This window comes from Colossoma macropomum, unplaced genomic scaffold, assembly GCF_904425465.1.
Source record: "Colossoma macropomum unplaced genomic scaffold, Colossoma_macropomum, whole genome shotgun sequence".
NCBI classification, from domain to species: Eukaryota; Metazoa; Chordata; class Actinopteri; order Characiformes; family Serrasalmidae; genus Colossoma; species Colossoma macropomum.
The window spans coordinates 11,324,302-11,341,425 of NW_023494804.1; the positions used below are offsets into that span (position 1 = coordinate 11,324,302).

The 17,124-nt window shown below is 39.3% G+C and overlaps 2 protein-coding genes across 5 annotated transcripts in view; one reads left to right on the forward strand and one right to left on the reverse strand.

Moving 5' to 3' along the window:
* Positions 1–2,134: 2,134 nt before the first annotated feature.
* On the reverse strand, positions 2,135–16,348 carry pargl (poly (ADP-ribose) glycohydrolase, like). Of its 4 annotated transcripts, none has more exons than XM_036594949.1 (17): positions 15,952–16,347; positions 13,949–14,027; positions 11,873–12,157; positions 10,811–10,897; positions 9,712–9,801; positions 9,535–9,606; positions 8,340–8,426; positions 7,795–7,955; positions 6,978–7,057; positions 5,854–5,926; positions 5,695–5,770; positions 5,363–5,510; positions 5,138–5,216; positions 4,082–4,190; positions 3,869–3,977; positions 3,647–3,775; positions 2,135–2,525 (listed from the first exon to the last, which is right to left on the reverse strand). In XM_036594949.1, exons 2-17 carry the CDS (start codon positions 13,991–13,993, stop codon positions 2,410–2,412), a joined length of 1,746 nt encoding a protein of 581 aa, XP_036450842.1. In that variant the 5' UTR covers positions 13,994–14,027; positions 15,952–16,347; the 3' UTR covers positions 2,135–2,409. The 4 variants fall into 4 exon arrangements, with proteins under 4 accessions (XP_036450842.1, XP_036450843.1, XP_036450845.1 ...); XM_036594950.1 differs by having other exon boundaries at positions 2,164–2,525; positions 16,074–16,348; XM_036594952.1 differs by lacking the exon at positions 13,949–14,027 and having other exon boundaries at positions 2,164–2,525; positions 16,074–16,347.
* Positions 15,633–17,124, forward strand: part of zmiz2 (zinc finger, MIZ-type containing 2) — a 58,018-nt gene continuing 56,526 nt past the window's right edge. The window contains exon 1 of the mRNA XM_036594947.1: positions 15,633–16,055. The gene's annotated coding sequence lies outside the window, so the exon portion shown is untranslated. The remainder of the gene's footprint in view (positions 16,056–17,124) is intronic.

Genomic DNA, 17,124 nt, shown 5'->3' on the forward strand with positions numbered 1-17,124 from the left:
ACAAATCATTTAAAACATACATTTAAGTGAAAATAGTACAAAGACAACATATCATATATTGAAACTGCGACTTTTTATTTGTTTTTAGAAAAATATATGCCCCTTTTTGAATTGATGCCAACAACATGTTCCAAAAAACATTGGGACGGGGGCCTGTTTACCACTGTTTCATCACCTCTTCTTTTAACAACACTCTGTAAGCATGTGGGAACTGAGGAGACCAACTGCTGTGGTTTTGAGAGGCGTGGTGTTTTCCCGTTTTTGCTTGATACAAGACTTCAGCTCTTCAACTTCAACTGGTTGGGGTCGGCTTTGTCTTAATTTTTGTTTCACAATGCACCAAATGTTTTAAATTTGTGACCGGTCTGGACTGCAGGCAGGTCAGTTCAGAACCTGACTTTTTATAGAGCAATGCTGTTGTAATACATTCAGAATATGGTTTGACTTTGTCTTGCTGAAATAATAAGGCCTCCCCTGAAAAAGGCGATGTCTGGATGGCAGCATATGTTGCCAAAACGTGTGTGTGTGTGTGTGTGTGTGTGTGTGTGTGTGTGTGTGTGTGTGTGTGTGTGTAATATATATATATATATTTCAGCCTTAATGGTGCCTTCACCAACGTGCAAGCTAACCATGCCATGTGAACTAATGCACACCTATACCCTCACAGAAGCTGCCTGAACTGTGTGCTGATAACAAACTGGATGGTCCCTCTCCTCTTTTGTCCAGGCTGGACTAAGCGATTAATGACGATGATGATGATGATGATGATGATGATGTTTGTTGGGAATAAAAAAAAAAAAGGTTGCATGTATAAACCCACACCACTTGCAGTGAAGTATGGAGGTGGGAGCATCATAACATGAGGCTACTTCTCTGCAAATAAGTCATTGAAAGACGTACCAGGATGTATTGAAAAGAATTTAATCTCACCAGCCAAGAAGGCATAGAAAACAACCCCAAACATAGTCAAAATAACTCAAGACTGATTTCTTAAATGTTTAAAATGCTTGCATGGCCTTGCCAGTAGCCTTACTTAAGTACCAACTATAGAGGATTTTGAATTGCAGATCAATCAGAGGGACCCTCATAACCTTAGGGAATTGAAGACAGTTTGCCAAAAGCGTTGTACTTATCGTCTGTGCCCCTAGACAGGCCCCAGGCTCACCCCAGAACTCAGAAATAAGACCCAATAATAACCCAGTGGGGAATCTGGCCTTGCTACTCATTGTTTACACTTTACTGAGCATGTTCCTAAGGATGTCCAAACTGTTCTACTATTCAGCCACCCTTAATGGTGGTAGTTCTTGGCCAAAAACTCTGTTTAGGAGAATAAACAAATTTACACAGGCTCCCATTTCATCTACTCCTATCTCCTGACCAATAGCAGGCCTTTTTGGATTTTTGCTCTCCCATAAAACCTTTCCCTCTGCCTTCATCTCTGTTTATTTATCTATAGTCTCTGACATCATCCCCCAGTCTTCCATCTCTTACTGTTAGCCTGACCCTGCCCTCACTGCTCTTCTCTGCTATTTCCCCATCTATTGCTCATTTGATGAATGCATGCTTCTCTTCAGGTACTACTTCCTTCAAAATGGCTGCACATCTGTTCTTAAGAAGCTGGCTTAGACACTTCCTCCCTCTCGCTCTCTTCCTCTCTAATTATAGACCGAGCTTGTGTGATGAAAAGAGTTGTACACTCATACTAGAAATGGTCTCTATGAGCCCCTTTAATTTGGCTTTCACACCCTCTTTGACCTCAGTGCAGGTTTTTGATACTTTTTTTCATGATATATTATCTTATCTTGTATCTTATAAGCAGGCAGCAGTTTATCTTTATAGGTAAACACTACCCTTGATGCTCAGGGGCGCCCCAGGGTTCTGTCCTCGGGCCCCTACTATTCTTTACATACATTTTTCTCCTCGGTCAGATAATTTATATTCTTAATCTTAATTTTCACTGTTATGCTTATGACCTCAGTCATGAATTGCATGTGTCACAGATTTAAAACACTGGATCCATGAGAATTTCCTGAAACACAATGCTAATAAAAAATTGGTTTTAGTTCTACAAGTATTATATTTAAAAATAATAATAGTATTATTATTTTTTATTTATTTGTTTGTGTTATTCTCATAAACACCATGCCCACAGTTTTGGCAAGGAAAGGATTTATTTATTATTTACAAAAATGCATTATGATAATGTCACAGGAAATGAAATAAGCACCCTAATAAAATCATTATATAAAGTGCAACACCACATGCGGTAATTTCAGTTAAGATTCTATTGCAGACAAATGTAAACCCTGAACCCAAATGTTCATTCCATTTCTTCATTAAAGTTTCTTCGTTATGTGAGTCAGACTATTCCTCTCAGCGTTCCTCTCAAGTACTGTGTTTGCGTCTGCTTCACAGTTGACTAGAAGGAGAACCGACCGTTTCTTTGACAAACTCAAAGACATTCTTCTTATGCTGGTAACGACTGTATTCATCACAGTACCTCTTCAGCTGCATGTATAAATCACCTGTGGAAGGAAGGACACTTTCATCAGCTGTGGCAATACAGCAACACCAAAACACTGTTATAAGTTCATGTGGAGCTTAAAGGTGTCACAGAATGGAAAACTGTATTTTCACTGGCAAAGCTGAATAAGCAGAGTTTGGTACATGGAACTGACATACTCTAAACCTCAAACACTGTTATCTCCTCCTTCAAATGCAAATCCAGTAAAACGGGCCAATTCCAAAATCCATAACTGTTATGTAATAGTCTCGACTCATTAATACTTACACCCTCAAAACATACACCAGCCCATGTTCTACCTGGAGCTACAGCAATGAAAATGGCACTGTGTGTAGAAATGTAATGTACAAGCTGTGAAGGGCATGTCTGCATTTTTCATATCCTTCCCAAAGGACTGAACTGTCAACAGGCATGGCAGATGTTCGTCTTTAAACAAGGCTGAAGTTATTTGCCAGCGACTTGATCAATGTTTCATTCCACCTTAAATGCTACCAACTGTACAGCCCCAGAATGTAACTGCAGCACTATTTAAGGTGGAAAGGAAAATTCTCAAACAAGCTGGCAAACAGGAAGCCAACTTCAGCTCCCACATGTTAAACAGGACCCCAGACAACTTCAATTCAAAGTTGTTAGTTTGCTCTGCACATTTTACTCTGGACAGTTTCTCAGACCTTGAACAATATCAAGCTGGCTGTTCTTAGCGTTTGACCCTAAAGAGACAGAGGTTAGCATCACAACCCCAACCGCAACTAGCAGCCATGCTGTGTGACATTATGCACTTTTTGATGGCTGAAGCCAGATTATCTTAAATTGAAAGTTTCACTGTGAGTTAACTAATTTGTGTTGTTGTTGATATTGAAAGCAAGTAGCTAGTACAGGTAACATTAGCTACTAGCAAGCTCCAAGTAACTAGCATAGCTAACTAAATAGTATGATGACCTGGCTTATTTACATGGAGTTTTTTTTTTATTTATTTATTTTCCTGCCTGAGTCTATTTCGACATATTGCTTCCATGTGGGCCATCATGGTGCCTCGCTGTAAAGCGGCAAATCAGAGCAGAGCTCATCAAATTATTCAAGAGCAAACCAAAAAGTACAGAGTGAGGCTAATCTGGTACTAACCCACAGTGACTTTGCGAGCCTTCAGCAAGTGGTGCATTCTCTGCAGATCCTGTGCCTGTTCCTTCTTCCCAAAGGTGAAGAACGCCAAATCTCGTTTAGCCACAGCTGCAGCCATCATCTGAATGAGAGCTTTTAAAGGATGATAGATATTTAGTTTATACATTAAGTTGGTGAGAATTCCACTTACGCATATTTACATACTTTCTATATGATGTCAGTTACCTTTAAGCCTTGGATCACCGTTAAAAGCACCACATCCCCAGTTGCCAGTTGCAATGGCGGGAGTGTAGTCAGAAGGAATATGAGGATCCCCCCTGAAGCCGACATAGGCCTAAAAATGGACGCGATGGAGAATGAAAATCAGCTAATCAAATAAAAGGTACAAAGTTTATATCCATAAACTTCATTGCATCAATGTTCCAGAGAGACGGTGACCTTGTTGAGCTCTCGCTTTAAGTTTTCCTCAGTGTACTGCTCCCTGGGGTCCTTGAAGCTCAAAGCATCGATGGCAACAATCTGACAATACCGCCTTTTCCACTCATCTCTGTAACACAAAACCAGTTTGTCCCTGGTTTAGCAGTGGGCGACAGACCAGCTCACCTGGTATACCAGCTGAAATTCTTCTTAAAGTAAGAGTTTTGTCATAACCTTTCATACAAGTATGCACCAAATAAACAATGTACAAACAGCTCAAACAACGCTAAGGTTAGCCTGGATGTCTCGTCAGTTTGTAAATATGGAACAAACTGCCATTTCTGTTTGGGTTGTCCTTTTGCCTGACAGCTAAAGACACTGTGGTCTTGGGGCCCTAGTCATTATTGTTTTTACTATTTTTGCAATAAAATTATTTTAGATTTACTTCAGTTGTTAAATATGGTTTCATTAAAAGTGAAGTGACATTCCAGAATAAAAAAGGTTAATCTATAAGAATAGGTTAGTTAAGCACCTAAAATAGCTTTGCTTAACAAATATATACTGCATATATTGCTGCTGTCGGACCAATACCTCTTATCTCCATTTTTTGTTGTTTTTCCGTTTTTGACATAATTTGAAAATACCTACTGTCCTGTATATTGTGTGTAAACTTCAAGATGAATGGACCAAAATAAATGGCCCAGAATTACTTGGGAAATATTATAACATTAAAAGTAAAGTATGTTTTTTCCTTCTCCTGTAAAGTTATTATTTTGGAGCTATGAAGCTACAGCACCAATATACAAGATATACTACCACTAGGAAAATTTAACTACACCATGGATTTTTGTCTATACCACCCACTACTACCCTTATTATAATGATGTTATGAGCGATATTGCACTGAGGAAAATGTCAAGCAAAAATAGTTCAACACAGCGAGTCTGATTTACACAGAATAGAAGAATAAAGTCTGGAAAACTAAACCTTTGATTTAAGACAGAGCTTTGTGGAGGGTGAACTCCTTATAGCTGTTGAAAGCATTGTAAGGATTTAGTATTTGTAATGCTTCTTTACCTCTCGGTGTCATCTTTATATGGACCAAGCCATTTAAAGGAATCGCTGTAGCCAGAACAAACACTGTATGTCTGAACTCCTGAGGAATAAAGTCAGAATCCATATAAGGCAAACAGATACTGGCCATGACTTCAACCTCTCAAAACCTCCATTACCCTGGACGCTGCATAAGTTAATAGTTCAATAATGCATACGGCTGTGCTTTTAAGCAGCCTGGCCTACTACCTGTGATCTTCAGGCACTCATTGTCAGCCAGTTTCTCAGTGAACAGCCTGGCCACGATCAGCTCTGGGCTCAGAAGAAAGCGGATCTCTTCTTGGACCAATCCTCTTCCCAGCACCCCTCCACCTATAAACTTGCTGGCGAAATCCACCTGTCCAACAATGAAAGAACAAAGGACTGTCTGGTGTAAAGAGTGAAATATGCTGGTTTCACAGGTTGGTAAGCAACCAGTTCAACCAGTTTATTCAGGCCCACTAACCCATCAATACCATCTTCAAAGTCCACTTGCTGTGTGTAGGAAGCAAAATGAAAAGTGAAAGAATACAAAGACTAACCTGCAGCATACCACTACCTTCTTTCTCAATGGTGCCTTTGGAAGTGACATGAAGGTTGGACATAGTCTCTTTTTGCCTAGAAGTCAATAGATTTAGAGTTAGCACCCAGCTTTGTTAGTGTCTGTGTTTGCATCACTAACAAAAGCAAAAGTCACTTACCTTTTCCAGTTGGGGAGCTCATTTGGTGGGATGCAGATTCTTTCAAAAGTGACTAGTCCATCAGGTTTTGTGTCTATTACACAATAGAGTACAACAGCACACAAGAGTAGTAACTATTAGTGATCTTCAAAAAGATATGACCATCATCAGCTGAGACATGTAAACTTACATTTATTACACAGAATATCCTACCCTGATCTCATTTATGTCTTTATATTATACTGACATGCTTACTAAAATGTACACTATATGGCTTAAAGTATGTGGACACCCCTCCTAATTACTGAGTTTATGTGTTTCAGCCACACTCATTGCTATGCAATGTCTATAGACAAACACTGGCAACAGAATAAGTCAGTGACTTTAAATGTGGAACTGCCATAGGATGCCACCTTCACGCTTCACTATCTGGCTGTATGATATACAAATCTGGCTTTGGCAGATACCAGGAAAAAACTACCTACCGGAATGCATAGTGCTGTAGGTAAAGCTTTGTGGAGGAGGGACAATAGTCTGAGCCTGTTCTTCAGTGTTTGGGCCCCTTTCTTAGTTCTAGTGAAGGGTGATGTTAACGTTACTGTATCCAAAGACATTTTAGACAAGTATATGCTTTTAACTTTGTGGCAACAGTTTGGGGAACACGTGCCCCTGTGAACAAAGCGACATCTATAAACACATGGTTTGATGAGTTGGACTGCAGTGGCCTGCACAGAGCCCTGACCTCAACCCTACTGAACACCTTTGGAATGAATTGGGAATGTTGGTTGCGAGCTAGGCCTTCTCATCCAACATCAGTGCCTGACCTCACTTTTGACTGAATGGGCACAAATTCCCAGAGATACCCTTGTGGAAAGCCTTCCGATGAGAGTGGGGCCCACTCCACATTAATGCCCCTTGTTTAGGAATGGGAGGTGGATTAAGCTAATATATGTGTGATGGTCAGGTGTACCACATACTTTTGGCCATATAGTGCATATGACTGGCTATGTTGATAATACAAGAACATCACAGTACACTGACCTTTGGTTTCATAGAGAGGGACTCAATTTCAATAAATTACCTTATTACTAAAAGGACGTTCAGGAGAAAAAAGTAGCTGTCCTAACTAGTGTTGGGCGCATTACCTTCTTCAGTTACAGTGTTGAAGTAATGGAAAAGGCATCTCAGCTTCTGTGTCTTCCGCATGCATGTCTGACCAAACAGGCTGTGAAAATACAGGAAAGACATCAAAAAAAAAAGGATGAGACTTAAGAAAATTAAAAATGTGTAGAAAGCTACAGTGTACAGTCATTTTAATGGCAAAACATTTGGGTGCTTTTAATCTAAAGGGTTTGGTGGGTGGAATGTCACAATATTCAAGGGGGTTAGCAGGACATGATGAATGACCTCTAAGTGATCTCATGACACTGGGCCTGAGCGTACGCCACTACTAATATATACCTTATGAGCTGTTCTTGATTATGGCATACGAAATACTATAACTGCGATGTGTGAGAGGAAATGTTGCTTAGGGACCCCATGCGGTCCTTTTTTCAAAGTTCGGGCTGCTGGTCAAATTCCACTTTGTTAATTTTCTAAGTGAAAGTGAGTTAACACATCCTCTGAAAGATGCACAATTCAATGCATAAGCACAGGTTTACTTGCTGAATTATAATTTTATTTATTATTTGCTGAAATATTAGGACAAAAACAAAACATAAAATGTGGCCTGTGCAAAAGTTATAGCATATTTTACATTTTATGTTCTATTTGTTTCCCAGTATGTTAAGCCATATCTAAGTTTGTTCCTTGTAAAGGAAATTAACTTATTTTACTTAGAAAATCAACAAATAATGTCACTGGGGTGTTCGAACTTTAGCATACAACTGTACACTGAAAAACTGCCCTGCTGTATATTATGCTATATGTATAAAGTGTTGTAAGAACAGTCGGGGGTCATACCTGCTGAAGTTGATAGTGGGGTAACTGGAATATTCACTGCCAGGCTTAGTGGTGTTGCGATGGGGGAAGGTGCAGAAGAAGGCGTTGGCCAACAAGCAGGAGATCTGTACCTGGGACAGTGTTATGGCATGGCTGCGGTGCTGCTTCAGCAGAGGAATGGGCTGTGCAGAAGCAAAGCGTATTACAGATCAAACTAACTCGACAAAATAAATAAACAAATAATTGCCTTTGTTTGTCAGGCTTGCCGTTTTGGGACGGTTTACATTTATGCACTTGGCACGTGTTCTTATCCAGAGCGATTTACAATCTAATCACATTACAGAGGTAACTGAATGTAGTGTTAGGAGTCTTGCCCAAGGACTCTTATTGGTATAGCCTGGGGTGTCTTCCCATGCAGGGAATCAAAACCCTAGTGTGCCATGTGGAGGGCAGTGAAGTGTCCCACTGTGCCATACAATCCGCTACCTCTAAAAGCCTTAATGTACCTGAAGAAAAACTTTACAGCAACTGCATCATTAATAATGTTAAAAAAAATCAGCTCTCACATGTTTGATGAGATCCGGTAGCTGCAATGCCAGCCTGGCCATTTTGGAGATCACGTGTGAAAAATTGTTCTCCTTCGTGTTTACACTCTGATGGACAAATTCAGGCATAAGCAAACTTTATTGTCGATGAAGAGTTACCTGTTCTTTAAGTACATCTACATTTTTCTTTAAATCACCGGCCATTTTATTGGAAACACCTCCTTGCAGTGCGTGATACATTTGTATCAGTGCAACACACACTATCAGGCCATTATGAATGGTGAATGGTCCACCACCTAAATAATATCTGGTCAGCGGTGGTTCTATGGTAGGCCCTTTCCAGTAGTGTGGGGCTGATAAATTGTGCAGCAGTAGATGGGCTACCATCAGTAACTGTAAATCTACAATGTGCACCTATATGGTAGGTGTTCCTGATAAAATAGCCAGTATAAGGAAGGTGCACAGTATTGTGGAAGAGTCAGGGACCACCCTTTATTTGCTTCATTTCCAGTGAAACCGGCCATTAAGTACAAGATATTTGTCAGAAACCATACAGTACTGTGCAAAAGTTCTAAATGTCCTTGGCAATAAGTGTGCTCTGCTTGTAAATCACCACATATTATTAGAATAAATGAAAATAAGCATAAATACAATAAAAAGTAACATGAATTTCTTTTTTTTTAATAGATGATATCTTGTACGCTAATTTAAAGAACAATTGGATGATGACTACGGATGACGAGATTTTTGGAAATAAAAAACAGTGACGAAAAACCGCTACTTATTATTATTTGTAATTATTTTAATATTAGTGTTTTTATAAGATAATACACTTAGGTAATAGGTAAACAGGTTTTAACTGTCAATTTCACAGGTGCCTAAAACTTTTGCACAGTACTGTATATATAACGAAAATCAGACAGAAATCAGATTTTTCAGTATTTGGCATGTCAGTTCAGTCTTAGAAGTTGGTTGCATTTTCTACTTCTTATGATCCAAGTCACCCCGAACACATTCAGTGATGCTGTAGTCTAGACGATTGATTTTCTTATTTCTATTCTCTGAAATATTTCCTGAAAAATGAGCAACTTGCACATTATGGCTATTCTGACTGGAAATGACATAAATGAATGGGGGGTCTCTGACTTTTGCACAGCACAATACACTTACAAATATATACAAACAAAAACACTTCTGTGGATTTTTGCATGCTGACCTTAACGTAGTTGTGAAGGGAATCGAAAGGCCATTCCATTTGGTGAGAGGGATTGTACGACTTAATGGCCATCTGAAAAAAACAGAGAAAAATCCTTTAACAGCTTCTGCTTTGGTTTGACACAGAAGTCATTACAGTGAGGTAAACTATTGCTAAAGTAAAGGCATACCGTCATACCTCTACGTCTCCCAATGAAGCTCCGCCCGTTCCGAGATCGTGTAGCGCTCTCTGTATGGCTTTCCAGCGAGCCTCAGAGTTACTCTTTGGCTATAAAAGAAACACATCATGAATACTACAGTATACGGAGCCCCTCTGGTGACATCCTATACACATAAAAATAATGCATGGCCACAACTTATTAAAGCGTAGGAACAAGATAATTTAGTTGTGGCTACGACTTATTAAGGCATGGGAATGAGATCCTAATGCCTGGCCATGACTAACTAACTACGCCTTACTAAGGGGTGGCCACGACTTTATTATCTCATTCCCATGACTTACTAAGTCGTGGCCACGCATTATTTTTATTTATACGGGATGTCAACAGCAAGGCTCTGTAACAGTATAGTATATTGTTTGTTAATTGTTATCGTAACGCTGGATTTTGCAACGCTGATGTAACAGAAAGCCAAAATCCAAGTGAGCTCCCTGACCAATCATAATGAGCCTCATTTACTAACCCAGGGGTCGGCAACATGCGGCTCCAGAGGCCTCTCACTGGAGACTGCTTAAGTCTTGTACTGCTCTGTTGTGGCTCCACAGCAGAATAAGATTTTAGGTAAAAATAAAATAATCCTCCTTTGCAGTAAAATAAAGCTCTGCTGATCGTTCAACACAGTTTAACAATAAATGGTCTAAAACGCTGAAGTTAATTATTCATATATATATATTTATATATCTGCTAATTCACCCTTCAACCCTGAAGATTGGCGCACAGACTGCTACCATAGCAACGCAAACAAACAGCTGTTTACTCTGAGAAACTTAACCAATTATAGTTCCCTATAAGTGTTTGTGTGTGTTTTGATAGATCAAAGTATTCATGTACTCCAACTAATCATAATTAAGATTTAGTTGAAGTAATGCAGGCCAGTCCTTAATTATGTGACACTGTTAATTCACCAGTGCCTTTCCCTTATTGCAATATATGGCAAATCCCACTATATGTGACAATATAATTGCAATACTAGTATTTTGTCTACATCATGCAAATCTAACACAAACCAGTTCCCTGTAAAAGATTGGCCCCAAAAGGAGTTAAAACATGTAGACTTACGTGACCTGGAGGCAATTTCACATGGTTGCTGTCCCAAACATGTTGCCCCTTATATGGAATGAGTTCTCTGGCAAAAAACTCATTCGTCTGTTGAGACAAAGAACCTACATGGATGACCTAAGTTATAGTGATCTCCAGTGTTGAACATACTGGCTCATACTTCCCTTTCTGTCAGGGCAGGAGTGCTCAACTAGAATTAGCTAGTAACATTCATGTGCTTAGGAAAAAGTTCATAAGCTAGCAATATTGCTCTAAAAGGGCAAATCTAAAGCCATGTATATGGCCACAGTTCAGTTCCTCTTATATACTACATTTTTTTTTTAACCTGACTATGTGCCCAATTTTGTCTTTGCCAATTTCCCCTGCTAGCTAGCTCTGCTCCAATCACACAGTGCTATGAAGCTGAGAGGGTGAAGGCTAGCACGTGCACCCTCTGAGACATATGAAGCACCACTGCATCTTTTTAAATTGCCGCTAATGCAATGTCATTGTACAGCTCAACACACTTGGAGGAGAACACTAACTGCCAATTTTTTTTCAGTTAACAGACACCCTTACTGTCTAGCACTGTGCTGAGTGATGACTGGAAAGGGAGGGCCATCCTACCGACCATATGCTGTCTTGGACTCCTGGCCATGGATGGCTATGGCACTGACAATAGGGCCAATAGCCACAACGCTCAGGAGCCCCACATATAAGTGAATTACTCAGCAGTTTACTAATATGTGGCACTTTATTCAGTAATTATGTAGCTACTGAATTACTCAATACCTCTTAAATAACATCAAAACTTAAAATTACTTTCAAAGAATAAAAATGACAAAATAATTTTCTTGTTAACTGCAATCGTTATATCTCAAAAGTGATTCAGAGTAGTGTTGCTTATGCTCTAAAAAGATAACTTTACAGGAGAAGAACCAAAAAGTTGTTCATTTTTAATTATTAAGGGAGAGCTGGCATTTTCAATAATTAAAAAAAAACAATAATAAAAGAGTTACAAGGTTTCAATGTGACAGTGATGACAGCATTTGATAAGAAACGCCCAAATATGGGGGCACTTACATCTATGAGCACAGTGTGATTTGATCTGGAGGACAAGATCTCCAGCTGCATGTGGCAATCAGGCTCTTTCTTTAGTCGTCCGATGGGATATGTGTCTTCCTGGTTTTCCCCAAAGCCGCAGTGGGACTCCGAGCTTGTGTTTTCCGCACTAGAGGACTGACTGTGCCTGCGTTTTGTGGACTGCTCCTGTGGTGGCCTTTTGCTGGAGCCCTCTCCACCCTCGCCAGCAAAATCCATGTGGTTGAGGCATTGGCCCATTTGAGAGCTGTTATTTCTATGAGCCATCTATCAGGGAAGAGGATGACAGAGGATTCTCTGAAACAAAGGCTAACAGTAGTGTTTACCAACCAAGGAAACCTCGTATTGACGTAAATTAAAATCATTTCACAAAAGCACCCTCACAAACTGAAATAAATACTTACATAAAATGAAAAAAAGGCATGCACAATGATCTCGGATTCATACAGGCAGCGGCAGGTGATTGTTAGAGAAATTAACAGCATCATACAGATGTTTATGATTTGACTGATAATGGCAAATCAGTATTTGATGATGTACTTGTTGGACCTGGACACTGGAAAAGCTGAATGTTTAGATAATGCTGGGCAATATCTACATTTTATCATATGCATAATTTTGGGCACCACGGTCGAATAACAATGAGTGCATTTACATGCACTCAATAATCCGATAACTGCAGAAAATTCAGATTTTGTCAGTAATCCAATCAACACGTTTACATACTCTTGAGTAGTCATATAATGGGAAAACTCTGAGTCTGCATGAGTCAGGCAGTTACTGTTTTTCTGCTTTGCAACCAGCCAATAAACTCACAGAAGAAGACGAGACATAAATGCAATGTAAACTCATGCTGTAGCTTTTTTTTAAACATCACGCCACTTTACCTGAAAATATGAACATACATCATCTAGAAGATGAAGAATATTCAAATCTTTTATTTCGTGTTTGGGTTCAGTGTCGGTCCAAACGTTTTTGCTGCCATCTCACGGCAACGCTGCGTACTTATTTCTGCTCTCGCACACGCACAGACTGAGAAATCCAAAAGAAATCAGAGTAAGAGTTTACATGCACTGAGAAATCTGATTACGGAGCTAAAATCCAGCTCTCTTTATCGGATTTCTTAATCGGATGTCTAGATCGGAGTATGGTGTTTACATGAATAATCGGATAACTGGAGAAATCTGATTATGATCAGATTATTGGGTGCATGTAAATGCACTCAGTGTTTGTTGATTGTTCTGTTTTTTTCTCGATTTCTGATGAGTCAACACATACAGGAAATCAATTCTACCATTTCAATGTACTGTTTGACTGCTGAAATTAACATATTGGGAAATAAATTAAAACATGAACAGTGGCCTGTGCAAAAGTTATGGCACCTTTTGTATTTTATGTTTTCTTCTTTTCCAATTTGTTAAACCCAGCAAATAAACTGTCCACTAAAATTTGCAGGCAAATGCCATATTTAAGTGTGTTCCCTGTAGATGATGTACAAACTTATTTTCACTTAGAAAAATGATAACAAATTGTAATTTGATGGGGGGGCTAAAACTTATGCATACAATGTTTATGTATCAGCACTGACAGATATGTAAAGGAAAAATATCGACATTGGCCCACAACTCCCACATCAGTGCCTCCCTAGAAAAACCTGAACAAAATCCTAATGAGCCACTTTTTAAAAAAGCAAATGTGTATTATTACATTATTCTGTATTATATTATTCCAGACAACATTTGCTATGTATACTTAGAGTTGTTGTGCACCCATAGAAACTAAAAAAGTATGTTTAGCCATTAAATTTTTAGAAGTATGACCCATAAAAAAAAGTTGATCCTTTGGCACAACATGCCCCCAGCCAGGGGTAAATTGAGCACAGGTAGGCGGAAAGTTGAGCCCGGTGAGGGTTAAATAACCTACCAACATATAGAACAATAAAGAAGTACTTCTCCATTCCAGTTCACATGAATCAAAGTAGTATCAGGGAATCAGGGAAGGATGATTGTTATGTAATTTATAGACATAATTCAAAAGAAAACAAACTAACTCGCGAACCTGCTCATTCTTGCTCCGCCCAAGTTTCAGGAACGGAAATGGCATTTCTCTTAGCCAACTCAAATGCAAGCTCCTTGTACTTCAAAAGAGAAAGTTCATGAAACTGGTTAGCAACCCTGCTGAAAAAAGACTATTAGAACCATTACAATTAAACACCTGTCACCAAACACCTGTTAAACCATTAGAATCTTTTACACTGTGATATCAACCCTTCAGGAAAACACAGAATATGATCACTCACTACTGGACACCACCAGGAGCCATGAAAACCTTTTAATGATTTCTATGATTTTTTTCAGCAAAGAAGTCTCTTGATGTGGTTGGCAAGTTCACACTTCATCTTACCATAAAAATCTGAAGAGTCTTTGTTAGTCTGTAATAACCTGTACTGGGAACATGATCTTGTTTCTCAATGTATCTCTTCAGTGTCATTCTGTCATCTTTTGCCGATTTGCAGCAGACTGAACAGAATTCCCTTCTGACACTTCACAGATGCTCTCAGATCTTCCAATGGAGCTGAGCCTCTATTTGTTATACATTTGTAGTTTCTTAGCATAATGAAACTTCTGCAATATCACTATCATACAACATGCATTATTTTACTTAGTTGTATTTAAGAGAATATACATTTTATTTTCATTGGGGTAAGTTGAGCTATTGGCCAGACCTGTGGCACAATTTACCCCACAGCGTCCATTTTGAGAAAACTGCTCCACACATGAACTAACATAGTTATTCTAGGTTTATGACACCATTTTGAAGCTTATACTGCTGCAAATTAGTATGTAAATGTATCCCAAGCCTATTGATTTCTTTTAACATATAACATCTTAACCTATTTAATTTCACTTGACATGAGAAAAAAAAATCACAGTTTTGGCTCTGGTTAGCTCACCACTAACATCACATGCTCATCTCAATCAGAACTGAGGTGAAATGAACTATTCTTCCTGAATTTGTGACAAGGTTGTTGCACTGTCATTTTTGTGTATTCTTGCCTAAATACAAAGTGTGGCTCATTTTACCCACAGGCTCAATATTCCCTTTTTTGAGGGATTTAGTTTAATTGTATTAGTTTTAACAGGGGTTTGTTAAAACTAATACAATTAAACTAAATCCCTCAAAAAATCTCTGAAAACCCCTCAAAAAATCTCTCTGCCTAACTGAAACATGAAACCATGCAAATTTCACAGGGGAACGTTAAACAAAACAGGTGATAAAGACAACAGAAATAAAAACTTCAATAAAACACTTTTTGCTGGCCTTTGGCTGCTCAGTAATCCATTTATTTCCACATGTAAGCCAGTTTGGCCTGATAACTTTCTACTTTGACATATTAACATTCTGTATCTCAGAACAAAAACAAAAGTGAAAGTTCTTTGCTTGCCCTTTATGTCACTCCGCATATAAGGCTGCGTCCAAATCCGCACACCACACTACTCATAACACTACAATACTACAATATTCTACTTTGACATACTATTTAAGACAAAATGTCAAAAGAAGGACCAAAACCAGGTACTACCAAAATGAATGTAAACTGTATGTAAACAGCAGAACGCCACTAATAAAGGTGTATTTATTGGTGTAGTATAGTACGTGGTTTTGGACACAGCCTAAGTGTAATTGGGCAGGTAATATAGACAGATAAGTAAGTTATTAATGCCAAAGTCCGAGAGAAAAACTAACTTCTGAACAATTAGCTTTACTAGTGACAGCTTTTGACTGACAGTTCTGTCACCACAGACAACAGCTCTTCGTGACGACGAGCAAAACGAGACGCAGAACCGAGTGAAAGAGCGAGAAAACGGAGCTTAGAAATGTTTATTTCACGCACGTTCACACCGTCAACGACCCCGTCGAAATTTCCGCTTTCGATTTCGCAAAAATGCTGCGACGCACTGATTTTTACTTTAGCTGAACTTTAGCTTCACTTAGGACACACAGACGAGTCTAACCGAGAATAAGAGAACAGAAAACACGGAGACGCTTCAGCAACTCACGGTTTCGGCTGAGTGTGGAGACGGCGGCTCGGTCTGCTCGGTACAGTGACGGGAGACGAAGTGAGGAGCACAGACGTTTTACCGAATGTGAAAGTAAGAGTGAGGTGAGGAGTTGTTTTTACTCAGAAACATGGTGGGCTGTTCCTCAGAACAAACACCTCGCCGGGCAGGAACTGGAAAAGCCTAGAAAATGCTCTCTTTAGTCCCGTGTACACATTCTTCTCGTTCTTCTTCTCTGCAGCTCCTTCTTCTTAGCTCATTTTGAAACGAGCCCTTTTTTTGTTGGGCTTCAGGCTAACTTGTGCGAGTCACCCTAAAGTAGACTAGTCATGTTGCATCTGATTCTTTCCACCAACAGATGGCGCCAGCACTCAAATCATTCGTTCACCAAAGGGCCATTGTTCAGGTCACCGGACACTTAAAAAACACCCACCTTGTACTTCTACTCACTGGACACTTTATTAGAAACACCCACCTTGTACTTCTACTCACTGGCCACTTTATTAGAAACACCCACCTTGTACTTCTACTCACTGGCCACTTTATTAGAAACACTTTCCTTGTACTTCTACTCACTGGCCACTTTATTAGAAACACCTACCTTGTACATCTACTCACTGGCCACTTTATTAGAAACACTTTCCTTGTACTTCTACTCACTGGCCACTTTATTAGAAACACCCATCTTGTACTTCTACTCACTGGCCACTTTATTAGAAACACCTACCTTGTACTTCTACTCACTGGCCACTTTATTAGAAACACCCATTTTGTACTTCTACTCACTGGCCACTTTATTAGAAACACCCATCTTGTACTTCTGCTCACTGGCAACTTTATTAGAAACACCCATCTTGTACTTCTGCTCACTGGCCACTTTATTAGAAACACCCATTTTGTACTTCTACTCACTGGCCACTTTATTAGAAACACCCATCTTGTACTTCTGCTCACTGGCCACTTTATTAGAAACACCTACCTTGTACTTCTACTCACTGGCCAACCCTTAAAGTTTTGTGTTGACATCCAGAGGACTTTATACTTTCTTTTTAAGGATTTTCTATTTTATTTTAAAACCTTCTCTGTTTAGCCACAGTCCAAGCAGTGCAAACACAGTCCACATAATGTGTTGCTAACAGACGTAAATCCTGTCCTCGCTGACTCACTGTTTGG